The 27,808-nt window shown below is 42.6% G+C and overlaps 1 protein-coding gene across 6 annotated transcripts; it reads left to right on the top strand.

Moving 5' to 3' along the window:
* Nucleotides 1-27,660, top strand: PPM1D (protein phosphatase, Mg2+/Mn2+ dependent 1D). 6 transcript variants are annotated; one of them, XM_021415897.1, is made up of 10 exons: nucleotides 4-138; nucleotides 750-787; nucleotides 1,479-1,630; nucleotides 2,269-2,347; nucleotides 10,901-10,979; nucleotides 11,354-11,582; nucleotides 13,828-13,952; nucleotides 22,083-22,273; nucleotides 22,534-22,776; nucleotides 26,225-27,660. In XM_021415897.1, the coding sequence occupies exons 4-10, from the start codon at nucleotides 2,333-2,335 to the stop codon at nucleotides 26,777-26,779; spliced, it is 1,437 nt and encodes a 478-aa protein (XP_021271572.1). In that variant the 5' UTR covers nucleotides 4-138; nucleotides 750-787; nucleotides 1,479-1,630; nucleotides 2,269-2,332; the 3' UTR covers nucleotides 26,780-27,660. The 6 variants fall into 6 exon arrangements, with proteins under 6 accessions (XP_021271571.1, XP_021271569.1, XP_021271572.1 ...); XM_021415895.1 differs by lacking the exon at nucleotides 1,479-1,630; XM_021415893.1 differs by lacking the exon at nucleotides 1,479-1,630 and having other exon boundaries at nucleotides 10,893-10,979.

Below are 27,808 nucleotides of genomic sequence, written 5' to 3'. Positions count from 1 at the left end.
CAGGTGGCTTGCTTTCACTTGGGGAAAGGCAGCTGGCTTCTGTTGGCAACTGCCCTCCTCCCCCCCACCCCAAGGGGCAGACGTTATTTACCTCAGTTAGCTGCTGGAATAGCTTGGAGGCCTCTCGGGATAGTACAGGTAAGGCAGCTTTCTACTATATTCTGGGAAGGTATTGATGATACCTAAGAAACAGTAGTTCTTGGGATTAAGATGCTCTTTATTTTGCTTTAAAGTTGAGTAATAATAATGACTATATTCAAAGCAAATATAACGTTCAAGAGAGGGCTATAGCAGTGGATTGTGGTTTTTTATTCTTTATTTTTGTTAAGTTGCTGTGCCTTAAAAACAAAGTAGCTAGGGTCTACTTGTCGCTGTGTAATTTTGTTTGTAACAGGTATACCACACGCATACCTGGGGGGGAAAAATATATCTTCATGAGGGAAGGATGCAGTTGAAATGCTCTCTCTCTAGAGTATATTCTAATATTTGCAGTCTATAATTAATTTTTGATAAAGCCTGGAGAATAATCTTGGTGGCTAAAGAGGTTTAATGTCTAGATAGGAATAAAATTCAGCTATGGTAGCTTTTGTTATTTATTAGTGTTGTAGGTTTTAATATATTAATCTATTAAGCAATTTGGTAATCTGTTGTAGATGCTTATTTTGGANAGCTATGGTAGCTTTTGTTATTTATTAGTGTTGTAGGTTTTAATATATTAATCTATTAAGCAATTTGGTAATCTGTTGTAGATGCTTATTTTGGACTTAAAAGCAGTCACAGAGCATTGGTAAGTCCTCGATTCAGTGTGTGTTTAGTGTTGAGATAATAGATAACCATTTAAAGTAACATACAGTTAATTGCTTGCTACTTTGAGAATGTTTTCTTAAATAATTCATTTGTTAACATATATTTAAACTTATGTGGTGTTTTGTTCATTGTATGGATCTGCTTGCTTAAGCTGTGCCGTGAACTTACTAGCTAAATAGCTCCATTCAGCAATGTGCTCTTCACATCTGTTAATTATTTTAGTGCAGTTACTCATTAATAGTTGCAGATGTTAAAAGATCTTTCTGACTTAAGTACTTGCTGGCAGAGGTTCTGATGGATATTTTCATCTTTGTTGATATCTTTCTCTATTCTTTTGTCTTTTTTATATAGGGAAACATTTAAAGGACTTTTACAAATACAACATCTGAAAGCAAAATCATAATGTATGTTGTTTAGGCAAAAGTATTCAGTCAGTCTGTCTTGTGTAGTCTCAGCTTTTGAAGATGCATCTGGGTATCTGAACGACTCACATGTAAAGCGTATGGTGTGCAATGGCTGTGTACATCTGTGTATCATCGTAGGGGTTGGGGATACAGACACAAGGCTGTGCGATGGGTAAACGTATAAAGAAAATTTAATCATAGCCTTCTATTATAAAAACTGTCCCTGGAGATCAAACAACCTCCTGATTGTCAAAATTTCTTCTGTAGAGGTTCATACAGAAGAGATTTTACATCTGCAGAGAAAGATGGCTGTGTAATTTCAGCAGAACATGGTTAGAGCTTGATGTTATGCTGTACCACGTTACAGAAACAATCTTGAAGTCTCCTTTAAGAAAAAAGAAAACAACAGTCAACTATAGGTACCAAGCTACTTTTCTGGACAACAGTGAATTACTGAAGTTTGCTTTACTACAGTTGGTTGTTTATGTGGACGCCTCCAAACTGGTATCTGAAACAATGGTTTCATGACTTAAAAAGTCATTCAGCCTGCAAAAGCAGCACAAAAAGCAGCAGTGTTGTCTCTGTCTCTCAGTTTTTGACTGCGGCTAAGCTGGGAAGAATGATTTTTTTTTTTTTAGTGGTAGATTGTTATTTCAGCCAGATAAGGACTTCTGTTTGTTAGAGCAGCAAGACTGCGTCTTGTACTACTGGTTTTTGTTTTTAGGTCAGTTTAAGTTAACCGTAGTTTCACCTACTTCATTCTCATCTGGAGTTAGTTAGAAAGCATTTGTATAATGAGCTTTTTTGGTGGTTAGGCATAAATGCTCATTTTTATTAGAAAGGTGGTAGTGTTTGCAAGTCCTTTAATTGACCCGGTAAGGAACTGAGGTGGAATGTCTCTTTGCAGATGCTCTCTCTCAAATCATTTAGTAGATGTGCTGTAATACTACTGCTACTACTACAATTACCATTTCATTTTGGAGTCAAAAGAATAACCAGGGTTATAAAGTTGGAGATCAGTAGGTGAGAAGTACTAAGTATCATATCTGTTTTGCAGGAATGTGATTCTATAAAGCATAAATGAGGAGGATTGGATCTGTTTCATATGCTGCCATGTCTGCATGTTTTCATTAAAGGTAAGGTCATGTCAAAGAGCAGAAATTGGTTTGTTAAATTGCTGTGTTTATGTAGGTGAAGTTCAGCACAGATGCAGTTGAAAATTCAAAACCTGATGGAAAACTTGGATTTCCTGCAAGATTAAAGGAGTCGGCTACCATAGCCTTGGCTTTTCCGTTTAGACTGAGTATTCTCATTTTTGTCCCAGCTTAAATGAGAGGCTGTACAAGTGACAGCTTTATTTTTTTTAATTACTATAGGTGGATGTACTTAGTGGGGGGGGAAAAGTTCTAAGAAAACAAAAAAAACCTGGTGAATTTTCCTGCAACGTGCTTATTTTGAAGTGGGAAGGAAGTGAACTGACATGGATAACATATGAACCTTCTATATCTCCTTGATGTGGATATTAAAGGAACCTTGAAAATAGTTTATGGGGAAGTTGTTGGAGGCTTCTAATTTTAAATTCCTAACAGGAAATCATTAAACTGTAGAGGAGCCAACATAACAGACTGTTACTCTAAAACAAGAGCTAAATGCAGAGCATTCACATGAACTTGTCAGATCTTTTTTAATGCTGGTTTATTTTTCCTTTGATGTTTACTGCAACCCAGATAAATACTTTTTTTTTGGTTTTGCATTCTTCATCTATACCAGTTAATTAGTCACATTTCAGATGAAATGTTTACAGCAATGCCACTATGGTCGTACCTCAGTGAATATGAAGAAACTGAGATTGTACTCCATCAGCTTCAGAGGTGAAGAACTTGCATGGTCATGACCTGTACTCTTTCACTGACAAAAGCTTTTAAAATGTGGAAACTGCTCAGTTTGATTTTTTTTTTTTCACCTTTCTCATGCTTCAGCTGAGGTTACTGCTGAGATGACAAAAGCCTTTCACGTAGGCTTCAGTTCTATCAGCTTGGTTTGTCAAAGCTTAATTAGGGGTCGGAAGAAGGAGAGATGATTATGTGTCTGTGAGCCCTAAGATGTGACAGTTGGTCACCAGAGTTAGCTGAGGTGCTTTACAAACGAAGGAGGCTTTATGAGTTTGCATTAGCTGTAGTTAGACGGGCAGTGCTGATTTCTGCTGTTTTGCGGTCATGAGCTTAAGCACCCGAGTATTAATAAGTTTGTCTTTTTCATGTCAGACAAAATTAGTCACAGGTTTTACAAAATATACCTGTGCAACTTTAAAGCACACTGCTAGGAAGGAGAGGACAGGATGCTGGCCGCCCAGCACTGGCTTGTGCTGTGGAACTATGGTGAATTTGAATGTACCCATGTTGATTCTTTTTATTGTCTGATGTAGCTGAGGGAAAGGCGTGCTGCTGTGAGAGATGTTAGTACCTGTGTGAGCCTTCTTCCCTGCCACTCCTTCTGAGAAGGCAGGCTTGTTTGCTCACTTGGCTGAGTGTAGACCCATGAAATGTTTGATTTCACAGGAGGAGCTGTGTGAAGAGCAATGCAGTGTGTTGGTGCACAATGCTTTTCTGATTCTTCTGTCTCTGTGCATCTCCTTTCTCCAGTACTTGAGACCCAGGCATGTGATCCTGTCCATCTTGTTCTCCTATGTTTCCATTCCTCCTTTCTGTTTTGAAGTCTTTGATCCTGTGGATGGGTGATCCTCAAAGATGCTTCATGAGATCGCTGGTGGTTATGTCTGACAGACATTGTGGTGCCTTAGTGAACACCAGAAAGCATTCCATGGAAGCTGTGATTCTTCTCTTCTGATATCAGCAAACCTCACAGATTCATTGTGTTAAACCTGAAGCTGCATAATCTATTTTAACATTGTTGCAGCTTTTGGCTAAAGATGGTGTCATTTTCTTGAAAATCTAACCAATTCAGCTTAAGCCTATTTGAGATTATTTAAATACAGTTAAAAGCTAACAATTTGGTATTCACATAACAAAACTGTCATTTTAATTGTGAGAAATGACTTAAACTAGCTGAACCAGGCAAAGCAATAATAATCCCTGTACAGACATTCTGAAATGAATTTATTTCAATTTTTTCAGTTTTTCCTCTCTCGAACTTCAGTGTTTGGATGCGTGTTCCTATTTCTGCATGTATCTGGTCTATCTGAATATCTCTTGTGAGCTAAGGGGCTTCACAAAGGAATAACAAGGAACCACCACGTTCTCAGTTGCTGGAGAGCCAGCTGGTTGTGTGCTCTGTGAAGCAGCGGCACTGTTGTTTTCCAGTGGTGGTTTTGGGAATGTTGTTGCATCCAAAAAAATGTTAATGTACCATAACTTGATTAGATCTATGAAGGAAGGTTTGATTGGTACATGGTGTTAGTTGCCTTGATGGAAAAAGTTAATGTCAACAGAAATTAGGAGATTTATTCCCCTTGAAAATGCAAACCAACACTTGGGCATAGCAGAGGAGGATATACCTTGGTGTTTGACCACGAGTCCTCCATCATAGCTACTTTGTTTCCATGTGATTTCCTTATCTTCACAAATAACGTGCTGTCTAGAATGTGGTTACATGAGGCGTAGGGGGAGGAGTCAATTTGTCAATGAAGTAGCCTATGGTTTTCCACTCTAAATTGGTTAGAAAATTATTACCTATATTGAATGCAATTCTTAGAGTGGCTCCATTTATTTAATTATGAAATAGGATATTGTATCTACTCAGAAGTAATGCTGAGACTTGGGTTGTCCCTGTGATTAAATAGAGCTATAACATAAATTTTACTGTGAGTGTGCCTATATAAAACACCATGTTATGGAGCTCAAAGGAGAGGTTTGTTTTCTTTTAAAGCAGGATTTCTCAGTTCTATATTTGGCTGTTGATCGGGTGATTGATCTGATGGTATAAAGACCTGTAAAATCAGGGAGGGATAGTTATCTCATTGGATTACTGTGGATTAATTCATTTGTAACGGGTTTTCAAATCCCTGGGAGCTCTAGAAATGCAAAGCTTTGTTGATATATTTCGTGTTCTTAAGTACTCCGACTTTGATGTGGTTAACGGAAGGAAATACAGAGCATTTGGAGCACTGGGCCAAAGGAATGTCTCCGTTTTAGAGAGGGGGAATATTTCTGCAAAGCTCAGGGATGATTTCGGCTGTTTTAAGCTCGTAAACTGGAAGGAACTCTGGGAGTTGAAACAATATCTAGAATTTCAGCTATGAACACGAAGTGCACAAACTCCTCTGCCGTGCAGGGGACCGCTAATTAGTGCGTGAGCGTCGGCGCTGCGCGTGGCGCTGACCGCGGGGAGCGGCGGCCGCCGGTTCTCAGCGCCGAGCCCGCCCCCGCGGGGCTGCGCTCCCGCCTGTCGCCACCAGGGGGCGCGCTGGAGGCGCCGCCGCTCGCTGCCGCCCCTTCCGGCGGGCGGGGGCGCGGCAGGGGGCGCTGCGGCGCGGAGCGCGGCGCTCCCGCGGCTCCGACGGGGATTGTCGGGGAGCGGTGCGCGGCCGCGGCCATGCCCGAGCGGCGCCGCCACCACCAACAATAGTGCGCGGCGGCGGCCATCGCGGGCGGGGAGCGGCGGGCAGCGCCGCGCGGAGCCTCCCGCCCCATGGAGGGGCCGTACTCGCTGGGGGTGAGCGTGTACTCCGACCAGGGCGGCAGGAAATACATGGAGGACGTGACCCAGATCGTGGTGGAGCCCGAGCCGCCGGTCGCGGCGGAGCGGGGCCCCGCGCACAAAGGCGGAGCGGCGCCCGGAGCGGCCCTCGGAGACGGCGTTCGGCGGAGGGCGAGCGGCCCGCGGGCGGCGGAGGAGGGAGCGCTGCCGCCCGGCCCCGGCTGCGGCTCCGGACGGCGCTCGCGGCGCTCCGTGGCCTTCTTCGCCGTGTGCGACGGGCACGGCGGGCGGGAGGCGGCCCAGTTCGCCCGGGAGAACCTATGGGGCTTCATCAAGAAGCAGAAGGGCTTCGGCTCCGCCGAGCCGGCCGCCGTGTGCGCGGCCCTGCGCAAGGGCTTCATCGCCTGCCACCGCGCCATGTGGAAAAAGCTGCGTAAGTTCCCGTCCGGCGGCGCCTTCCAGCCCTCCCCGGTGACCCCGGCTCTCCCCGGGGGCGGCGGCGCGGGGCTGCGGGCGCGGCGGTAGCGGGGGGCGGCGCGGGGCTGAGGATCGCGGAGCTGCGGTTTGTTTCGAAGGGATCGCACGCCGGGTTTCCCGGTTGCGTTTGCTGGGGGATTTCCGTCCCGCGGCCGCAGGGAGTGGCGTGGAACCCCTTTACGTTCCCCTCGTCGAGAGCGTCACGAAAGGAAAATTTACTTTAGCGGGCGTGAGCCGGCCGGGATGGAGGCTTTTCCCGAGCTGTCCGGCGGAGCGCTGCCCGGTGGGGCTGTGCCTTAGGGGCCGTCGTTGAGTCGCTCAGCACCGCGGCATCGCTGCTCCTGTGCCGCTCAGTGAGGCGGCTGGGCTGGGCTGAGCTCCCCACGGGATTCCCTTATTTCTTTTGTAAGGTGAAGGTTACGGCTCAGGGTAGGCTTGGTTTTGTGTATGTGTTTCTATACATAGCTTTATCTGTTTGTTTATGAACAAATGTGTGGACAGTGTAATGTCTATTTCTGTGTATTTGGAAGCCCCGAGAAAAGACAGTATATGAACAGTGAGTGTATAGGAACGGGCAGGAGGGGAACACAAAGTCAGGTCAGAGCCATAGGCGCAGTGCTGACAGCGGGCCTGGGAAGCAAGCAGAAAGCGGGATTGCATTTACAGCTCAGCGGGGCTTTGAGGAAGTCAATTGGGCCCGGGGAGGGCTGTGCTGTCACAGCAGTTTCATTTTCTTTTTCCTTTTTCTTGAATAGCAGAACAGAGGAGTTGCACAAGTGTCAGGTATGGGATAGATAGGAGAAGGAGCGGCAAGGTCGGGGCACGCTGGTGCTGGACTGAAAGGAAGAGGTGTGAGCTGTGACAGCAGCACTGCCCGCAGCCCTGTGCTGGGGCTGGTGAGGGTGGCACAGGGCACAGCAGTGCGGGGAAGTGGTGTGGGCAGCAAGGAGAGATACCCGTATTGCCCCTGGGCTATTATTTGTCACCGTCACCAGGTGTAGCTGCAGAATAGAGAGGGGTGGGGTGAAGTGAGAGAATGCAGGAAATACTATTTTAGTACCGCGTGTTCGGTAACAGTGCTTCTGTTGTCAGAAACAACAGAGCTCTGGTTATGAGTATATGGTGGCGGTTTTAGGTAGGATGTACAGTAAACTTTTCCACTGCATGTTTGGTAATACTGATGTCTTCCGTGCGTGTAGAGTTTAATGCGAGAAAAGGATGAGGACGAGTAGTCCATAACTTGTCATGCGGTGCTTTGGGATCCCGCTGCGAAGGGCGGTTTGGATCCTGGGTGTGCAGGATGGAGCCCGCTGCTTCCAGCTGATGGCACTGGAGGAGCAGTCTGTGCTCAGCTGCCCCTGGAAGCAGCGGGTCGCCCCGTGGCCATCTGTGATGAACAGCAAGTGTTAATGTGTTGGTGATGAGTATAGCAGAAAAACTGAAATGGGAAAATACCCTTTGGTCACTGCAGATGATTGGTGGGGTAAATTGTATCAATGACATTCCCAATTCTCTGTACGTTAAAGGGCTTCCAAGGTAAGACTTGTAATGAGAAGCCCATTTCTGCAGCTGGCAGTGGTAGGGAAGCTTCCTGCAAGAAGCCTGCTCAGCAGGTCCCAGATCTTGACACTTTTTGCATGGTTTGTTTATTTACATAGCTGAAAGTTTGCTTTTAAGTACACTTCTCTTGATACTTTTAAAAGCTTTTTTTTTTTTTTTAGCATTACCTGTTAAAATGTAAAAAGTTGTACACTTCTGCTGGGGTTGTAACTCTTCCGTTAAATTCAATGTAAGCAATACAAGTTGAACATCTTAATTTCTTCTGTAACAAATGTGTTTTCTTTAATTTTCACTGCAAAGTCATCACTTCAGAGTTATTCTTAGACACACTTAAGAGTTTGTGTGTGTTCTTATCTGAAAGGGAGCTCAGCTACCTGAGGCAATACAGATGATGTAAGAGACTTCACTGTCTACAGCTGAATTAAAAGTTCATAGAGCATTTGCTTTTTGAAAGTTGGATAAGACCTTTAGAATCAAATGAAGTATTGTAGTTTGACTTAATGTCTTTAAAAACAGCGAAATGAAAATGAAATGTATTCTCTAGCCATCTGTGATATACGGAATAAATATAAATCTTTTATTTCGTAAAAAATACACAGAGACAGGACTTCCAGAGCCCTGACTGGGAGCAGTCGATGTGCTTTAGTTCATCAGCCACCCGTCAGAAGCAAACTGAGTGCTCTGAGCCCAGCCACGTACTTTGTTCTGTCGGCGATGTGCTTTCCAGGTGCAGGATCCATGTTTTGCTGTGGCAGCCGTGGCTGTTGACTGCGGGTTGTTAGTTTTATAACAGCTTCATGCCCTGTGCTTCAGCCCCTCCGATAGAAGAAGGGTGCAAAAAGCAAGGAGCAATTGCAGTTTGCAGTTGTGTGCACTGTGTGGATTTGTTTCTTGAAATTGTCTTAATACTTTAAGGAATGTACTAGATGGTAAATGTGATAGCTACAGATAGAAGCACACATGTTAAGCATTTAAGCTGTCTTTATTTTTCCTTTTTATTTTACTTTTAGGAGTGGGAAGTGCATCTGCTAAACTGGAAAATGGGTTATTTTGTGGGCACGTGTTGTGGGGGTGGGGGTGTGCTCACCTCCTGTTGTGCACCTGTGAGCTGGCTCTGTTCATGCACTGTGCTGTCTCGTAAATGACTTTTTTCAGATTTAGAGCCCTCAGCTGTAGTAGAATTGTCCCATTCTGAGCCATAGTAATGTTTCTAGTACATAGGTTAATAATTATATAACAGTAAATACAGAACTGGGGATATGGGCCCTGTGAAGAAACTTGTGCTAACTTGTGCTATCCCAGCACGCTGCCCAGACAGATTTGTTCCTTACTGAAGGTGTAGAGGTGGTATGAAATCCATGGACACTTCATGTATGATGTTGAAGTGTGGGTTTTGTTTAGTGAGCTCTGTTGTAATTTCAGGGTTTCTTTTGATGTGATAATCTATTGTAGTATTACAGATGGTTTAATTTATAGGACTGATGCAAACACAATCATGATCTGTGGAGGAGCTGGGCAAGTGGCTTTGCCTGAGCTCGGGAGTTTTGATGCTTATGTTAATTTCTGATGAGACAGTCCCTAAGGAAAGGAATATGCTGTGCTATGTGTCATGCTCATTTCTAACCAAGGGTGAGATGTAAACTGCAATTGCCTTGATGATTGGCAGGTGTAATTTCTGCTTCTGTTGGAACCCCAAATGGGAGGCTGCTGTATCAATCTTTTTCTCCTAAGTGGGTGATTTCACTTCTGTGCTCCTCGGTTCCCATAAAGACCAGCATGATTCTCTAATATATTTTATTGCTATTGAGGGGTTGTTACACTGACAGAAACTCATTAGTTGCAGCTTGTTTTCTGTTCAGCCAGTGGTTGAAGTCCTCATTCCCGCTTGGCTTCTTCCCTCATTTGCTTTCTATTTAGAATGTGTTACATTTAATAGCCACTGTTAAAATTGCCAGAGTGCTTCCACTGAGCTGACTGTTTGTGTTCTTGAAATAATGTTCCTCTTAGGGAGAAAGTGTAGTTCAGTATTTACAATGCAAAGCTAGAAGCCTTTGTTAGATCTCAAAGATTGGACTGATGCTGGATCTCTGGCTGCTGGTGTGGAGGAGATGCAGCCCTTGTCGTCAGGGTGGCTGTGCTGTACACGTGCTTTCCCTCGCCCCCAGCTCATGGTGTTTTCTTGCCCCGGGCATCTGAGCAGCATTCTGTGGTGCTGGGGCTCAGTGAGTCCCCAGTCTTCTGCTCTGTGTGTCTGCAGCTTTGGAGGAAGGCCTCATTTCTTTTTTTCTCATGTGGTGTTGTGGCAGTAAAACAAGAGGAAAAGATAACTCAGTGCTTTGCTGTCTAGCTAGGATATTTCCTGCAAACAGCATGTGTCACAGTGGAATTTTGGTATTGTACAATATAAGCATGGTTTGTAAAGAGCAGAAGATAAAATATGACAAGGAGATGAGCCCCTGTCCTTGCTTTGTCTGAAGGCTGAGCGGGTGCAGCAAGGAAGGAGCAGGGTGCTGCTGGCAGGTGAAGGCAGCTGTTATCTGCATGTACGGGAGCAGGGAGGAGGGCTGGTACGCCTGATCTTTCTTAACTGGGATGTCCCAATCATCTTGTGGCATTTTGGAAGAACAACAGCTTGGAAGTGTAAACTGAAATAAACAGGGGAAGAAAAGGCATGGAAGAGAAATATCTGTTGGATGAGAGTTGGGAGAGTAGTATAACAGCAAACTGAGGTGTGTTTTGAGGGCAAATCAGTTGAGGAAGGAGCAGCTTCCCCTAACCATACACAGTGCATGCTGGTATAGGTCTCTTACTGGTCTGAATTCAAGGAATATCTTCTCTGCAAAAGGTCTGATGTTGGGTTGTGATAGCATACTTAGTCTGTGCTATTCAGTCCTCCAAAAGGAAACATGAATGAAACAGTTGAGATACTATTCAAGTTAAAAGTTGTTTGGCATATCAAAGTAAAATAACGTGTTCTTTCCTTCTGAGGGAATCAGGAAGGTCTGAATGATTTGATTGCCAGCCAGGTGGCCAGGCAGAGTGACTCAATTCAGGAGTTCTTGCTTCTTCAGACAGGGAAGTAAACAGCAGACCGCTTAACGTGTGTCAGGCTTGACTGATCTGCTCAGCATTCGAGTAACACTTCCTCCCACACATTCTCGTTCTTTTGATGATGCTTGGAGAATTAAACCTGAGGAGACAGTTGTTGGATTCCTATCTCAGTGCCTTCTCTTGGCTTTGTTTCTGTGTGAGCTGTGGCTGGGGCAGTGGTGGTAGGGGCGTGGGGGGCCTGTGGGCACTGCTTTGCTTATGGCCATGCCACAGTTGCGCACGCTGTGGTGTAACAGCATGCAAACCTCTCTGACACACCCTTGATCTTCAAAACACTTCTGGTTCCACAGAATTAAAAACAAAGGTCTTCTTGTGTTTGTTTTTTTCCCTCCCTGCAGCAGAGTGGCCGAAGACCATGACTGGTCTCCCGAGCACGTCGGGAACTACCGCCAGCGTGGTCATCATCCGAGGCTCCAAGATGTACGTCGCTCACGTGGGTGACTCCGGGGTAGTGCTGGGAGTCCAGGACGACCCCAAAGATGACTTTGTGAGAGCTGTGGAGGTGACACAGGACCACAAGCCCGAGCTTCCCAAAGAAAAGGAGAGGATTGAAGGCCTTGGGGGCAGGTAAACATCTCTGTGCTTATCACTTCAGTTTTCAGTTTCTCTGGGTGCTAATCGTGTCTTTCTGTCTCAGCTAGACTTGAGCTTGCTTGTTTTAGGGGATAGCAGGCAAGTTGGTGAGTCTCGTGGCCTGCTTATATTCCTTCACTGTCTATGCAATTGCTTTTTCCTGTAGATAATGATTTCTGTTATGGAGTATCTGTTTGTCAGATGGTGGAATAGAGCAGTTTTATCAGAAAAGATACTGAAATGTCTTTCCTCATGCATTCTTCATTGTTCCTGATGTGGTACTGGCAGCTGTTGAGTAGGCTCTTCAAAGCTTCTGTTAAAGGAATATAAAAGATATAAAATTGAAACAAGGTATTGGTTTTGTTGCATTTAAATACATGCTTAAAATGTTAAAATGCCACGTTTTAACATGTATCTTAATATTAGTACTTTCTTCAATGTCAGGAGCTGGCAGATGTTAGAGCATCTCTGAGTTGTGGTTGATGAATGTTCCCTGTAACTGGGGAGGAAAGCAGGCAGCCTTGTCAGATGGCACTAATGTTTTGAGACAAACCTCAGGGCTCGGATTTGGCATAGCTTCACAGGAGCTCGCTGTTCTTTCGTTCCACAGTACTGCACCAGATGGATGGGCACAGTTTCCTTCTCTTAGCAGTTCAGAGGGAGAGAGCACTGAAGGTTTTCCTGTTGACATCATTCACACAAGAACCCTGTCAGCTCGTTAACCTTCAGATATCTGTATTGCTAGCAGGTGGAAGCTGATCAGATAGCCGTATTTGGGATAGGAGCTTCTTGGAAAGGGCAACTTGCAGCTTTGCTAAGTTAGAGCTTGTAAATGTATGGGTTTCCAGGTTGTGCATTTCAGTGATTGAAACTCTGAGTCTTTGAAGAAGCATTCCCTGAGACTGTGTATCAGCAGGAGTGCTTAAACATTTTTAGCAACTTTTTCTGCTCCTGCTTCTTATGGGTTTTTTTTTTGTTTTGTTTTGTTTGTTCCTCCAGACTGGCTGGTAAAACCAGTGTAGGCTGTTGTGAGGCAAATGGTGGGAGTGTGGTGGAACTGCCACTATGCTTATTAATGTCTTCTCTTTTGTTAGAGCAAATTGGGATAAATTAATGTGAGGGCGTGATTGAATTGTTCATTAAAAACGATATTTTCTAAGTAACAGTCCTGGAGTACAGACTGAAATCTTCCAGATAAAGGCTGAAGTTAACGTTGTATGGCCATTAGCTGTACAAATGGATGAGATAGATTTTAGGCTGTGGTGCTTGCTGCACTTTCATGCAGAAGGATGGAGCTAAACATGCCTTTGTTGTTAAGGCCTTTGAAGTCTCAGGAAGTGCATCTTGAATAGCTTCAGTATGAGGAATCTTGAGGCTGTTCCAGAGCGCCTCAGTTTCTAATTACCAATGGCTGTTCCATGGATAAAAGCTAGCTTTTAAGCATCTAGTTCTTATTTTGATTGAGACCAAACTTTCCTTGTTCCTTATTTTGTTACGTTTTTTAGTACCTCATGCTCTCCCTTCTTTCTTCCCTATCTCTTTTCTGCCCCATAATAGTTGGTGTGCTTGCGTAGTAGCTTCTCTTTTGGCCCTTTTAATGCCATCTGTAAGAGCTAAAACCATTGCTTGGTGCCTTGGGGCAGGTGCTAATGCTTAAAGGCAGAGTTGTTTCTTCCTATGTCGTGCTTTCAGCAGATAGCAACTATGAACAATTCCTCTTTTTATTTCTCCCTCATGTTGGTGCACCGGTAAGGAAGTTCCTACAGAAGGCTGCTCTTATTTTTTTCCTCTTCCCAACTGTACTGTGTGGCTCTTTACTGCCAGGCTTTGGCAGATGGAGAAAACTGAAGGAGGAACTACATGATATTTTCACCCCAGTGAGTTGATGTTGATGGTCCTCATTTAAGGAAAGCAATTTGTCTTTTGCTTTTTCGCTGATGGATTAAAAAGATGCTCTCACGTCTGGCTTTTGCAGCCAGCCAGAATTTCTTCCAAGTCTTCATTCCCCTGCTTTTTCTCTTCTGCCCTTCGTCTCTCTCTTTTCCATTTAGCTTAATGTGGAATGAAGCTACACAAGTGATACCAGGTGTTTTGAAATACTTTATTGTGCTGTGCACCTCACTGAGGATGCTGTCATAATTGACTCCCTATTTGCGTATTTAATTATTCCTATGTCATAGAAACAAGCTTCCATTTCCATTCTTTTTTATAACCCCTGCCCCTTTCTGATGGTTTTCAGTGTAATCAACAAGTCTGGTGTGAATCGTGTCGTCTGGAAGAGACCTCGCCTGACTCACAATGGCCCTGTGCGCCGCAGCACCGTCATCGACCAGATTCCCTTCCTGGCTGTGGCCAGAGCACTTGGTAAGTGGTTCGCTGTCTGGGAGTGAGACCTCGCTGCACAAACTGCCCACAGGAGCTGAGTTATACCCTGCTCTGCCAGAACGTTTAGTTTAGAGGGATTTAGGGGCCTTAAAAATATTCTTAATACAGTGCAAATTTCACTTTTCAAATGGAGGTGGCATTGGTGAGTGGAGGACTAGTTGTACAACATGCAGAACTTCCTGTCTCAGTTCTGATAAAGCTGGTGGTTCTTTGTTGCGAATGAGAATGGTGTGTGGCTCCAGGATGTACAGCACTGTAGGTCTTTTTCTTACTGAGACGGTAGGACTGTAATTTTTGGCTAGGTGGTGGTGAGATTGTTTTGCTGCATAGCAGCCAAAGCACTTTGTTCTTTTGTCTCATAGTAAATCTGTCTTTCAAGACAATGTAGAGTTAACAGACGGGTAGGAGTCAGCCTGTGTGCTTTATCTATAACTTGCCTTTGCAGTGGTGTTGGTAGTGGGAAACTATTTTGAAGGAACACTCTAATTGGGATGAAAATGCATATAGCAGTGCCTAGCAAGCTTGTTATGAATGCTTTTTGGGAAGTACTTAATAACTTGATCTTTGGCAACCTCTTGCCCATGTGTGTTAGTATTTTCTAGCCAGTTGTTTTCCTTGAATTTTACTACCAAATTCCAGTCTTCTGCTGTTCACTTTCCTTCCTTCCTCCTTCCCTCTGCCCCAGTGAAGATTTCGCTATCCAGATCTACTCAGTATAGGTTAGATTCTATGGAAATATAATATCATGTTATTTTTTACCTGTGAAAACTGTTCTATGACTTAATTTCTTGGCAAGCATGGTGGTTACGTGATAGTGTTGTCAGTGTTCCTAGATCAGCTGGCAGTGTGTCATAGGGACAGTCTGTTCCTGGGACCATGGTCACCTTGTGATAACTGCATAACGTTACTGTGTCTTATTTCAGTGGCAGTGATGTGTGTTTTGCATGGGCTTGTCTAGTGTTAAGAAGAATTGTGCCATGGTCTAACCTTGTAAAAGATACAGCTATAGAGGCCACAGGTGACTGGAAGGTGATCTTATTCATAACATTTTAAGTTTTGCCTTTTTTTCTCTCTGTACTTTTCAATCTCATTGTGTATCATTATAGGCAAGGTAGTTGCTTATCTTATGATTAATTAACCGACTTGAGATGTTAAGTCCTTTGGAGTTAATAGATGATGACTAGCAAAGATCGCCGTCCACCAAGTAACATAGCCTTCTTTACCTCTTTTCTGCAAAGTGTCTGTGTTTGTTGTAGGTTACAAAAAGCAGGTATGGTTAATTTCAATAGATCTTTCATTTCTACATCTTTGAATTTGTTGTGGGGGAAAAAAAAAAAAACCTCAGTGACTTTTGATCCAGTTTCTCTCAGCAAGTTGAACAAAAGGATTTGGCTGGGTTCTGCGTGCAGATGGGAATTCAAGGAATGATGCATCTGTTACCCCCCTAGTGCATTCTTTCCAGTTATGTGGATGAGGAGGATTAATGGGGAGTTTTAGGTCCAAGGAACAAGAGCACTTTGTAACAATACTTGTCAAAAGTTAGAAGATTTGAACACTTAAGGGGACATTGCCCATTGCAAGTCATGTAGGAGAAACAGGTTTACAATGTGATGATGTTTTGGTATTTGCCTGCTCCAGAAGCCTTGGAAAGCCTCTTTGCATCCCCTTCTGAGGAGGTGTGACGAACCTCCTGCAAAAAGGAGCGCAGCTGCTTTGCTCTGCAGGACCCAGATGGTGCACAGACGCTCGCAGTTTGGAAACAGGATTTAACTTCTTTCTGAGGCCAGCATGCCCCTTCCACTGCTTACAAAAGACCTACCACAACTGAAACCATTTGCATTCAAGCTATTGGAGGCCTGCTCAACCTCTTGGCTGGCTCCCAGATTGCTACCCTGGTTGGCGCAGCTCTGCTATGCTGGAGCCTCTCCAAGCGGAGTAGTAACTGGCAATGCTGCCATACTGGTCACCAACGCTCTAGTCCATCCCCTCAAGATCCAGCAGAGATTCTTTTTGCTAACTCCAGATTTGCTTGTTATTCTCAATAGAAACCCTGTACTGCAAAGGTCCCAGGCTTATTATCTGGACAAAAATTTCTAGCTGGGCAGCAAGATGCTCTTGATGCTGCCCTGTACCTACAAGAAAACAATGAGTTATGAATTTACTATCTTTAAAGTGGCAGATTATCTAACTTCTTTTTAAAGGAAATTTAAAGCATAGCTGTTTGTTGTAAGAGGGAGACAAAACTTTTTCCTTAGAGCATAATCATTTGTGTAAGTTTTCTGGCATCCATAGCTTCATAGTAACTGTCCACTTCGTATGCCTGTCCCTATAACAGGTGTCTGGTAACTCACATTACTCAGACCCCCTTGTGTAAGGCAGGGATATGAATGTGCAAATTGCTGGGTGCTATGCAACCTAAATACTCGGGGACAGGAAGCCATTGTGTAACTTGCTTGTGTGTTTTGAAGAGTGTGTGTCATTGCATCATGCATTAGTTACTGTCTCTCTGCCGCAGATCTGCAAGTTGGATTTTTTCCATGTGGCACCCAGGAGGGTATTTTAGACTCCAGTGAGCATGCTTACAAATGTGTGTCTTGGGGGAAAGCACTGAGAGAGAAAATAACTGTGTGTACGTATAGCCCTGTAGCATTTCAGCTATGCTAGTTATCTGAATACGTTAAATTAAACCTTCAGTTTCTGGGACAAAATGCAGGATGATAAGCACAAGGCTGTGGCTGTACTTTTGTTCCCATGCGTAGAACCTATTGTGTTAAAAATGAAGAATTTTGATCTTTGGAAGCTAGTTGTGGAGTAAAATCTGGCCTAGCATCTGTAGTGCTTTCAAAGATGGTATGCAAAGTAGGGGAGGTATTTAAAAAAAAACCCACAACTTGTAGTCTGAGTTCTCAGTATCTTATGGTGTTACTTGAAGCATCTTCCTTGGCTTTTATATAGACATGACAAACCCACCTCCTTCTGATTTTTTTTTTTTGTGGAGTGCCTCCAAAATACGGAATTGACTTTTTTGTGTTAACACAAATTTCCTGCTGACCTCTAGAAGGAGCTATGTACCAGAACAGTGAACTCTCAGTGTATGGCTGCTGTGAGAGTGTTGGCTTTGACAGTGACATGGAAGCTGTTTTCCAGAGCACTCCACTGGCTGCAGAATTGCTTTTGTAAAGCTCTATGAAGATGTGTACTGTGAAGGAGGGTATGGCTGACCTCAAATGATCTGCATACATTCTTGTGTAAGGCTTTAATTCTTGGTGTGCATTTAAGTGTGTGTATGCATGTATATAACATTCAAAATCTGTTACCAGGTAGAATGGGTATGGTTGCTTGATGGTATTTGCCTCTGTCTTGTTTGTCTGTAGGCCACACCATGATGATTAATTATGATGAATTGCATAAGCTTGTAAGTGATATTTAAACACTGCACAGTGTTTTCCAAATTATATTGATTCTGCTTTATGTCCGTGTATATGTTGTACATATGGTTTTCTACTCTTGTTCTGGAGATGTCTTACTTTAGCTTGTGCAGTTTTCTCCACCCTCGAGACAAACTGTGTATGTATGCCTGTACAGAATGCAGAGAATGTATTTAAATGTGCAGCCTTGTGTTAGTTACACACATAATGTAAAGGCACATGTGGATCTGTTTAGCTTAAAGGAGAAGGTTCGGGGCTTTTTTCCTGCTCTTTGCTGACTGGAGCTCTCTGTGTGTGCCTCTTTAGTTCTCTTGTCTTTGACAGAGTAGAAAAACTACAGTAATCACTTCTCCTTATAGGTTGAACTTTATCCAGGTTTGGTCACTGTGTTCTTCTGTTTTACCCCTTGTCTTTAGCTGAGCGAATGCTGTCTAGGGTTGAATGTCATTTAGAGTCTGTAATTCCACCTTAGTGTTCATTTGAAGGATTTAATTCAAGGCCAGAAATCATGAGTAGCTTTCTGTGCGTCATTTTAGCTCTTCATCTCTGCTTGTGCATCCTACTTTGTGTCGTCTTTTCTCTGATGCTTTCTCTGGCACAAATACCTTTCTTCTCTCTCTCTCTATGATTTTACTGACAAGCAAGCAGAGATGAGTAGTCTTGGTGAGGCTGTCTCGTGAGCAGTTCTTAAATCACCATTGGTTTTAAATGTAACTCTCCTGTCTGCTGTTAAAATGGTGTCCTCTTGTCTGTGCTCTCCTTTTTCACATAGTGTTGAAGGTAGGATTCTTGCTCCTAAAAGGAATGGTGAAAGTTTTAAAACCCTGAGCACTTCTGGGTAAGCTTTCTGCTCGCTGCTACCCTCAGTTTTGTCCCTGCTCCTCAGACTGAACTTCGAGATCATTGCTGGGTTGTAGGAGTGGGACATCGCACTGCGTTTCTTTATGCTGCTGGGAAGATGCCCTCTTGTGGCTGTAGGACTGGGTTGCTGTGAGTTTTGGTGACAACATTTTCCACCTCAACTTGGTCTGAATGATCTTAAGTGGCTACTACCCGTATCCTTACTGAGATTTGCCTTGCTTCCCAGCAGTGCTGCCTTGTTGAGAGTGGAGAAAGGAGGTTCTGTAAGTCTTCTCATTGTACTAACAGACCTTTCAGATGAGTTGTGATTTAAAAAGATCTGGGATGAATCAAACTGGGTTTTCCTCTTTCACTGTGACTTATAAAAGTAAACTTTTCTTTCCTCTAATAAAACCAAAAGATATTTTGGTATTCAAAACAATGTGCTCCAGAAACATAAATGAAGGACTTGATTTATGACTTTAGGATGAACTTATGCTATAAGGCATCTTTGGACTTGATCCAATCTAGTCTACTTATGTGATGGGTGTTTTTGTTTGTAACCAGTAACTTTTCTGGCACTGGCTGAGTTGCAAGTAGTTTTATGCACTATATTTTAAAGGATAATAGTAAGCAGATAGGATATGCTATGCATTTTCATGTTTATGTATCTGTGTGAGTTTCCTGCTCCCTTATTACGTGATTTCAAATACATATTTTTCATTTGTAAGGTGCCATGTAACTTTTATGCAGATCTGTGTGTTAATCTGGTTCTAGACATGACCAAGAAACAGGTATGATTTTCCTGGAAGGTGCAGAAGAAGCTATATTAATTCCTGTTCATTTGCCTGGAAAAGGAATAGGCAAACTGCACACCAAAAGAAATGTTCCTGGATGGAAGTTTTTTCAAGAAGAAGATTGAGTTTTATAAATGTTTGCTTTCTAATTCAGAACAAAAATAGTACAGCATGAAGTGAAGCCTGAGAACCTGGGATTCCAGTTCTGTAATACTAGCCTTTGGCATATCACGTCATCCTGCTGTCTTGGCTTTCCAGTCTGCTCCGGGGTCGCTTGTCTGTCTGCTTGCTTTGGGACAGAATTAAAGACTTTACAACATTTTGCAATGCCTAGTGAAAAATACGTTCTGCACATTGTGCTTTCTGGTTTACCTTCCCCTCCCTTATTTCTTTCCAGAATTGTAACAGAGAGGGCCCCATGTTGAGTGGCTTCCTCCTAGGTTTGTCATAGATCCTCAGCCACTGCAGATGCTGTGTTCTCCAGCTGTCTGGAGGAAGACAGACAGCTGACATAAGAATTCTATGTATGCAGCAGCTTTAAAAAGCATCAGCTTAGTCTGTGGTGCCCTGCCCTGTTTTAAAAGTAATAATTAAAAAGGCCTCACCCTGGTAACATGCCTTGGCCTTTGCTGGCTTGGAGTTGAAGGGCCTGCAAGAAATATTTGTGAAGTACTCTATGCAGTACTCCTCTGCCAAGGATCATTTGTCTGTTTGATTTGTCTGTAGTGATACCACTTCTGCAGTTCAGTTCCTCTGTTATTTCCTGGGTATTTTGGGCCTCGCTAAGTACTGAGCACTGCTGGAAGTAAATCTCCTGGAGGTACAGCTCTGGGTTCCTCACGTGTCTTCACTCTCTGTGCACTGCAGCCGTTCCTCTTTGTCACAGCCCGCTGTGACGTTCCAGGCTGTCACCCTGTGGAGCGTTCTGCCTCTTGGAGGAAGGCTGTGGAGTAACTGGGATTGTAGCTCAGCTGTTTGCTCAGGAAGAGCAACAGATGGCTGTGATGACATGTATGTGGATGAACCAAAATTAAATCGCATTGGGTTATTTTTATCTTTGAGCGAAGTATTTCTAATCAAAAAATGATTCAGCTAAAAGCATTTGTGGATTTTCATAAACAAGCATGAACAACCCAGCAAATAAAAGCATGAAAATACTAAGTGTGCTGGAAATTGCCACCACTGATTCCAAGATCTGGCATGATGAGATTCCAAGCTCTTGTTTATTTTATCTGCTGTGTTTGTGACAGGCACGACGTGAAGAGCTGTCAGTGTATCAGGACTCTCTTTTTTGGTGATTAATGTACAATAATTGCTGTGCTGGAGCTCAGCTCTTCTGTTACAGTACTTATTTTGATCTCGTTGCCAGCTGGCCGGCTTTGTTGGATTCTGTGGAGGGAGAGTGTACCTCTCTATATCTATAAACAGGGTTGGCTGTTAATTAGCATTTATTAGAAGCATGTGTTTGCTGCTGCAGTGGAGGTGAATTGGTGCTTTAATGAGACTGGACCATCCGTGCTCACTGCGGTGAAGTGGTGTAATTGAGTTGAAGTATTCCTTCTCCTGATTCTGGAAAAGTCTTTTGAGCAGGTTCATAGGCAAAGCTAAAGGAAGGAAGCAGGAAGACAAAAGCTTGTTTCTTATCTTTAAAAGAATGGTGATGGATGCAGAGGGCAGCTACAAACATGTTTGCTGTAGTAAGTGAAAAGCCCAAGGAAAAAAACTAACAAAATCTTATAGGAGTTCTTCTGCTTCTCAACTCTGACATCTCCGCTAATTTCTACTTCTGTAGCTGTAAGTTCTGCACAGAAAAATCTAGCCAGTGCTTGCAGATAATGTTATTTCTTTGTTGCTTATCACTGCAGGAAGCTACTTATCAGCCATTTCTGGAGATGTTTTTTGGTACTATATAGTATGCTGCTGAAAATGGATAAGGTAGAAGAATCCAGAATGTAGCGTTGGTTCTGTAGAAAGGAAGAGGAAATGTTATTGCAACACCATTCTGGATGTACAGGCCTAACATAAGAAAAACTTCTCTGATTTTAATATATAGCTGATAAATCAGATTGCATATTCAGTTTGAATTTATTTCATTGTTCCATTGGAGTGGTTTTTAATTGGGGTGGCATGGAGGAAGCAGGATCCAGGAGATGTTTTGATTCAAACATGGCTGAAGTTATTTGGATTCAGTTCAGGACACCTTCACCGGCGGGGTGACCCCGAACACATTCACACAGCAAGAAAGATTCAAAAATAGAAAGGTTCACTGCATGAGGCCTTCCAAGGGAGAGGCTTTAGCTCTTGTTTTCTGCTTTCCTGCTGGAACCCAGGCGCTACTTGTGTTCCTATGGCTTCCTTCCAACTCCAAAATTTGGCACGTGGTGTTCAGCTGGAAAGGCACTGAGTGCTGTATGGCTTTGAAAGTGATGCTTTGGAAGAGGAGAAATGGGAAAAAGAAGTTTATGAGGAAAAGGCTTCAGTCTCCTCCTTTCTCATCTTTATTCCTTCTCCATGGCACCTGCATGGACAAACACATGCACAGCGAGAGATGTGTGTGCTTCTGTATTGGTTGAATGGCTGGGGGGGGTTCTGAGGTTGAAAGGGGAAAAAAAAAAAAAGGCAGTTTCAGGGTTAGTTTGGGTTTTTTTATTTTTTTTATTTTTCAAGCACGTCTTTTAGGGTGTGCAGAGCAGCACATCATTGTGATGCAGATCAAAGTCTAATGCTGCGTGGATGTTGGGATGAGAAGGGATATTACACAGTCTTCCTCAACCTAATTTTAGAAACTGAACTGTAATTGTCTGTAGAAACAGCAAAGATTTTGACCAGAGTTTAAGCTGTACTTGTAACTGGAAAGGCAGATTTTTATTTTTGTTTTGCCACGGTTCAACAGAGACCTTAAAATATAGGTAAACAAATTACATTGCATTACTACTGGTGACTTGAGACTGGTAGCAATTGTTTTCATGGGAACAGTTCTGGTAGTTAACAGGAATCATATTGTATGTAATATGGCAATTCAGAAACATGTTCTCCTTCGCTAGGTGATCTGTGGAGCTACGACTTCTACAGCGGTGAATTTGTTGTGTCTCCTGAACCTGACACTAGTGTGCACACCATCGATCCCCAGAAGCACAAATACATTATCCTTGGCAGTGATGGACTGTGGAACATGATCCCACCTCAAGATGCTATCTCCATGTGCCAGGATCACGAGGAGAAAAAATACTTCATGGTGAGGGCAGTGGATATTGGTCACTGTGGAAATTTAACACTGTTTTCTTCTTAAAAATTGCTTAGTCTGGCATGCGTGAAATGTACTCAGCAATGGCAGTCCTGTAGAGGCATATTTAGTAGTTTTGCCACAACTTATAGGTGGTAGAAACATGGCTGATAGACTGCTTACACATACTGTCAAATACAATTGATGTTAACTCTGTTTTCAGTTTACAAAATGGACCTGACTTCTTTCTCTGTCTGTCTCCGAACATGAAGGGTGAGCACCGCCAGTCCTGTGCCAAAATGCTGGTGAACAGAGCACTAGGCCGGTGGAGGCAGCGCATGCTTCGTGCAGATAACACTAGTGCCATCGTGATCTGCATCTCACCATTGCAGGATAGCAAAAATAACTTGGAAAATGAGGAAGAACTGTATCTCAACTTGGCAGAGAGTCCCTGCTATAGCAGCCCTGATACAAACGTCATGACGCCCTCCCGCTGCTGTACCCCACCTGTCAAGGTAACTTTTTTCAGCCTTTTTAAATGTTCTACGTGACAGAGTGGAACTCAGTAAATACATATCAATCTCCCCTTTCTTCTTCAGATAGTAACTTCTCTTTAAGCAGCTTAGTGCCATGTGTAGGAGTTGGGGCAGCGGCGTAGCTGGACCGCTTAGAAACTACTGGCCTGACAGCTTAAACCAGCATGTGATGTTACTGTTTGCACTGTAGAGGACTAGGCAAGTTGTAGAACAGTAAATTGACAGCAATTACCTGGCCATTTCCTCAGTACTTCTCATAATTCAATGTATAACACTTTGGAGGAACACGCGTACTTGTAAGAACCATTCTTAACAGAGTTCTGCATGCAAAAGAATATTGAAGTATGTCTCAATTGCTGGATTTCAGGATATGATGTTTCTGTGATCTTTAAAATCCTAGTAACTTACCAGTAGTTGTTGACGCTTGTTTCCTCTCCAACATGTATAATTATTATAACTTTATGCTTATAATTCACCCAACTTAAAATACCCTATTTTGTAAAGGCAGACTTCTGAGATCCCATACAAAGTCAGAAGTTAAAAACCCCAACCAAACCCAACAGACTGCTTGTGGGAGTGCTCTTCATTGCGTGAGTTGTTTTTCAAGTTAATGCACAGGTTAATATAGTCAAATGCACATTGCAAAGACAGTAAGATCTCCCAATCTGAAAAGAAAACAGTCTTCCTCTAGTTGGTTTAATGTCCTTTGTTGGAGGAAAAGACATAATACAAAGTCTTTATTCAGGTTAGAAATGTTACCCCCTAATATAAAGCAGATCTGCTTGGAAGCTTTTTTGCCCTAAGAACTAGAATGTAGTTATGAGTGGATGTTTGCTTCAGTAATTACCAGCTGCTCCTGATTTAAGTAACTGCCTTTTGAAGTTCCTCAGTATCTTTGGATAACTGTCCTTTGGGCAAAATAAAAAAGAGAGCAAAAATTAGAAAGGGATTCCTTAACATTCCCTCGGCAGAGACAAGCAGCTAGTAAAATGGCAGGCTCAACCTTCCTTTCTCCTTCCCTTCCATCCAATATAGAAAAACACATGAAAAGAGCCTTAAATAGTGGATTTTTTTTGAGTTCAAAGTGTTCCAGAACTGAAGAAGGAAGCTGAGGGGAGGGGAAAAGAAGAAACAAAAAAAAAAATATGGCAACTGAGAATATTAATTAGCAAAATAATATGTAAATGCATTGATGCATAAAGCTACAGGCAAATACATGATCTAAATTAAGTAGGTAATGAATCTTTAGAAACAAAAAAATATCAGTTGAATTCTTCCAAAGTGTCTGCAAAGAAATGAGAGCTGGTTTAGCAAATCAGACTCAGCTCCTAGAGATCAGTGTGACGTGGTTATAGGCCAGAGAGGGCAGGTCAGCAGAAACGAGAGGTAGCAGTGAAAAGGATATTTATCTTCTCTCTCCAGAGAACCATTAGAAGCACGGACAGCTTGGATTTGTCACAGCTGCTACCTTGCAAAAACAATTAATTTGGAAATAGATGGGAGAGTAAATCAAAGTTTTCTCAATTAAACAAAAGTATTTCTTAATTGCATATGCTTCTGGCAGCTATTACTAATAAAAAATTAATTCAGTTGTTCCTGAGGCCAGTGATAGAATTTGATTGACTAGACTGAGAAATTATATTGGTGATTCAAGTTTAAGGTTTGTGTTTTGTTACATCAGTCGATAGCAGACTTCTTGCAGTCCATCTCTGTCTTACCAAAGCCTTCCCCAATCTCAGTTATTCATCCCAAGCAAAAGGTCTTGGCAATAAGAGCCAAAGTGTTAAGTGTCTTGCACAATAGGAAACATAAAACCTAAACATTGGCTAGAGACACTATGTCAGAAAGGAAATTGAGCAGATTTAATAATCTTGCCAGAGCTTCTCTGAACGCATTGCCTTAGCTTTCTTATGGGTTCTGCAAGAACTGAGTTGAACAACGAACAATACACATCTTCCTTCTTGTGTTGCTATACATAGTAAAAAATATTTCCTAAATGGTTTTACCTACGCATGAGAGGCAACAGAGGAGTAGTGAGAGAGGAAGACCAAATCTAGGTGCTAGAGCCAATTCTGATCCTCCTCTTTTGGAGTGAATTTTATTAAACCTTTGTACTGTATTTTTTCAGAAGTGCTGAGCAGTCAAAGATCTCTTAACGGTGAACTGAGGTTCCTCTGTGACTTTAAAATCATTTACTTCTTGATAGGAAATGTTGTACTGACTTAGTCTGATTCATCTGTGTGTGCATTTGAGTTTTCAGCACATGAATTTCTTAAGGCAAATGACAATGACTGTCTTATACTTATGGTACATACCATGGCCTTGAAATTTACTTTTGAAGGACTTAGTGAGTAGCTAGGGATTTCTTCACAATTAAATCTTTAATAAGGTCATAACTCATATCTTCAGGGCACTGTGTAAATGCTAATTTTCATAATCCCCCTGTGAACAGTGAAAGTAAGCACTGTCCCCGTTTTCATCTCAGTAAAACTGAGATTGAGGCAAAAACACTTATCAGAGGCTGCAGAAGGGATGAATGGCTGTAGGCAGGATTAGGAAGCCCCTGGTTCTCAGTGCATCGTGTAAACAGCCTCTCTTCAAAGTACGGAATAACTGCGATTCACACAGCGTGGATAGATGCACTGAGATGAATGGAGTTGCTTCCTCTCCAAGTTGTAAAGCATACGACTAGGCAATATTGTGTGTTACTATGCTGTGAGGAATTAGAAACAGCAAATAGTTCTATTTTTAGAATAGCTCAGTCATATGAATTTATGCTCCACCTTCCGTATGTGATCAACACACCCAGGATATGAAGAGTTTCTCCATCTCCCTCATTACCTAGTTCTGCAGTAACTGAATGCTACACGTAACAAAGGTCAGGAGAATTCTGCTCGTTGCCCTGGTTGCTTGGCCACCTGATGAGGTGTGAAATCTTCAGAGGTAACGTAGGTGTGCACATCACATACTGAGGGAAATCCAACCTGCATGTTGGAAAATGCTGCTAATGGAAATCCCAGGACAGATTGCAGGCACTGCTTTCTCCACAGCTTCCTAAAGGAACAGAAGATGTCTGTTGATTCCTTATGTAGCACGCTTTATAGCAGCAAAAAAGCACAGGCCAAATAAGCAGCGCTCTCAATAAGCAGATTGTCTGCCATTATGAGACATTTGCAAACTGAATGATGGAAGTAAATGCTTTTATGAAGTTGTGGGCACAAAGTACCAAGTTGAGATGCACCGCCTGTATTTGTTTCCATCTCTCCATCCTTGTCTCTCTGTGCAGAAAAGATTGTCCTGTTTTGGAGCGGAGTTTCTCTGTCTCTATTAAGTTTTAGAAATCTTTGTCACGCTGTTTTCACCTTCAAAGGATAATGGAGGTAAAACTATTATATTTATGCCTAAGTATATTTTTCTTTCCCCTCAGCTTTTAGAGGACGATCCATGGCCACGACTGAATGCTTCTGAGCCTGTTCCTTCCCTCATGCATAGCAACATGATCTCAGAAAAATACGCAGAGCTGCCAAACGAGATTGCCAAAAGCAGTTTACCTTCTTCAGGAGCAACCCTGAAGGATTCAGGTCCACAGGACGAGAAGTGCAGCAAAGCGTTGGCTTTGAGGATACAGGAATCCTATAGTAATGGTTTGTCGGTCAGTCTGTCCCCTTCCATCTCTACAAATTCAGGCACGGACCAAAAAGGCTTAAAGGTGTCTCCTAACGGCCAAACAAAAGCCCAAGATGCGGAGAGGACACCCACAGCAAACTTTAAAAGGACATTAGAAGAATCCAATTCTGGCCCTGCTGTGAAGAAGCCGAGACGCGGCCTGAGCCGAAACATCGGTGTCCAACCAGAGGGCATGTCCGCAACGCCCCAGCGCAAGAACTCAAACAAGCTGGCCATGCGGCGCAGCCTGCGCGGCCAGAAGAAGCTCAGCAGTTCACTCTTCCACCCACCCAGGAAAGCAGTCTGTGTTTGCTGAAGGGCGTTTGTGTAGGGAAGTGTATTTTATTCTGATGGGAATTTTAAAGTTGGTGCAAAAGTTTGAAACTCCTCCTGTTTTATCTTTTTTTAAAGTAGAAACTTTTTTTGGTATTCAACAGCTTTATCCCGGCCTTGTACTTGCTTGTATTATAACTGTGAATTTTGTAGATGTGTAGGGTATAAGTCACTGTAAAATGTGTGTAAATTTGTATTCCTTCATATAAATGTAGTCTCTTTTTTCTTCCTTGTATAATTGTTAAAGCGGGGCTAAACCTTGTTTAAAAAAAAAAAATAAAGTCTTTTTTGTTAATTTACTAAAGTCTTGAATTTGTATACGCTTCTTGTGATGGGAATTTCACAACTTTTTCACTAAAGTAAATTATTAAACAGAATGGAAGATATGTATTTTCATAGTATTATACGTTCCACCTAAAGTGTGTCTTTTAGAGAATACACTAGGTCTATATTTTGTTTTTAAATTTTAGATTTCTCTACTCAGAAATGTATGTGGAAACAGAGATGTTGAGTTGTGCTTTACACAGCTCGATGTCAATTTCTTTGTTAATTGAAATACTATGCAGTATCTTATCTAGTTGCATTTTTGTAACATTAATAGTCAAAGTATTTAGCAAAAAAATTTGTGTGTTTTTAAAACTCCAACTCCCCCGATCATTCTATAAAGCCATTCCCCATCCCTGGTATCAATGGTGGCATTTCTACCCAGGCATTAAGGTCTGCCCTAAGGAGGCATGAATTTTCTGCTATTCCAATACTGATGGTGCTGCTAATACCTTTCAACATAAGTTCTTAAATTATTTTATGACAATTTGAGTATGTGGACCATGTGTACGTTCACCTAAATAAAAAGTGAAAACTTAACGGAGTGTCTTTTTTTTTCTTTTTATAATGTCAAGCTTAAGTATGCTCATTTATTAAAATTAATACTCCCTCCTCCTTCACAGTGGTCGCTTTATGAAACAGGACATCCCACCTGGTTTTGTAACGAAACAAATTTGGCATTTTCCAC

This window comes from Numida meleagris, chromosome 18 (genome assembly GCF_002078875.1).
Source record: "Numida meleagris isolate 19003 breed g44 Domestic line chromosome 18, NumMel1.0, whole genome shotgun sequence".
Lineage (NCBI taxonomy): Eukaryota > Metazoa > Chordata > Aves > Galliformes > Numididae > Numida > Numida meleagris.
Note: the sequence above shows the minus strand (reverse complement) of the source record. Positions and strands in the feature narration are given on the sequence as shown.

Excerpts from the sequence above, each read along its gene's own strand:
- PPM1D (XM_021415892.1), top strand. The coding sequence starts at position 5,859 with ATGGAGGGGCCGTACTCGCTGGGGGTGAGCGTGTACTCCGACCAGGGC. Across the intron at positions 11,583-13,827 it reads ATTGAAGGCCTTGGGGGCAG|TGTAATCAACAAGTCTGGTG; the intron begins GTAAACATCTCT and ends GATGGTTTTCAG. Across the intron at positions 22,777-26,224 it reads GCTGTACCCCACCTGTCAAG|CTTTTAGAGGACGATCCATG; the intron begins GTAACTTTTTTC and ends CTTTCCCCTCAG.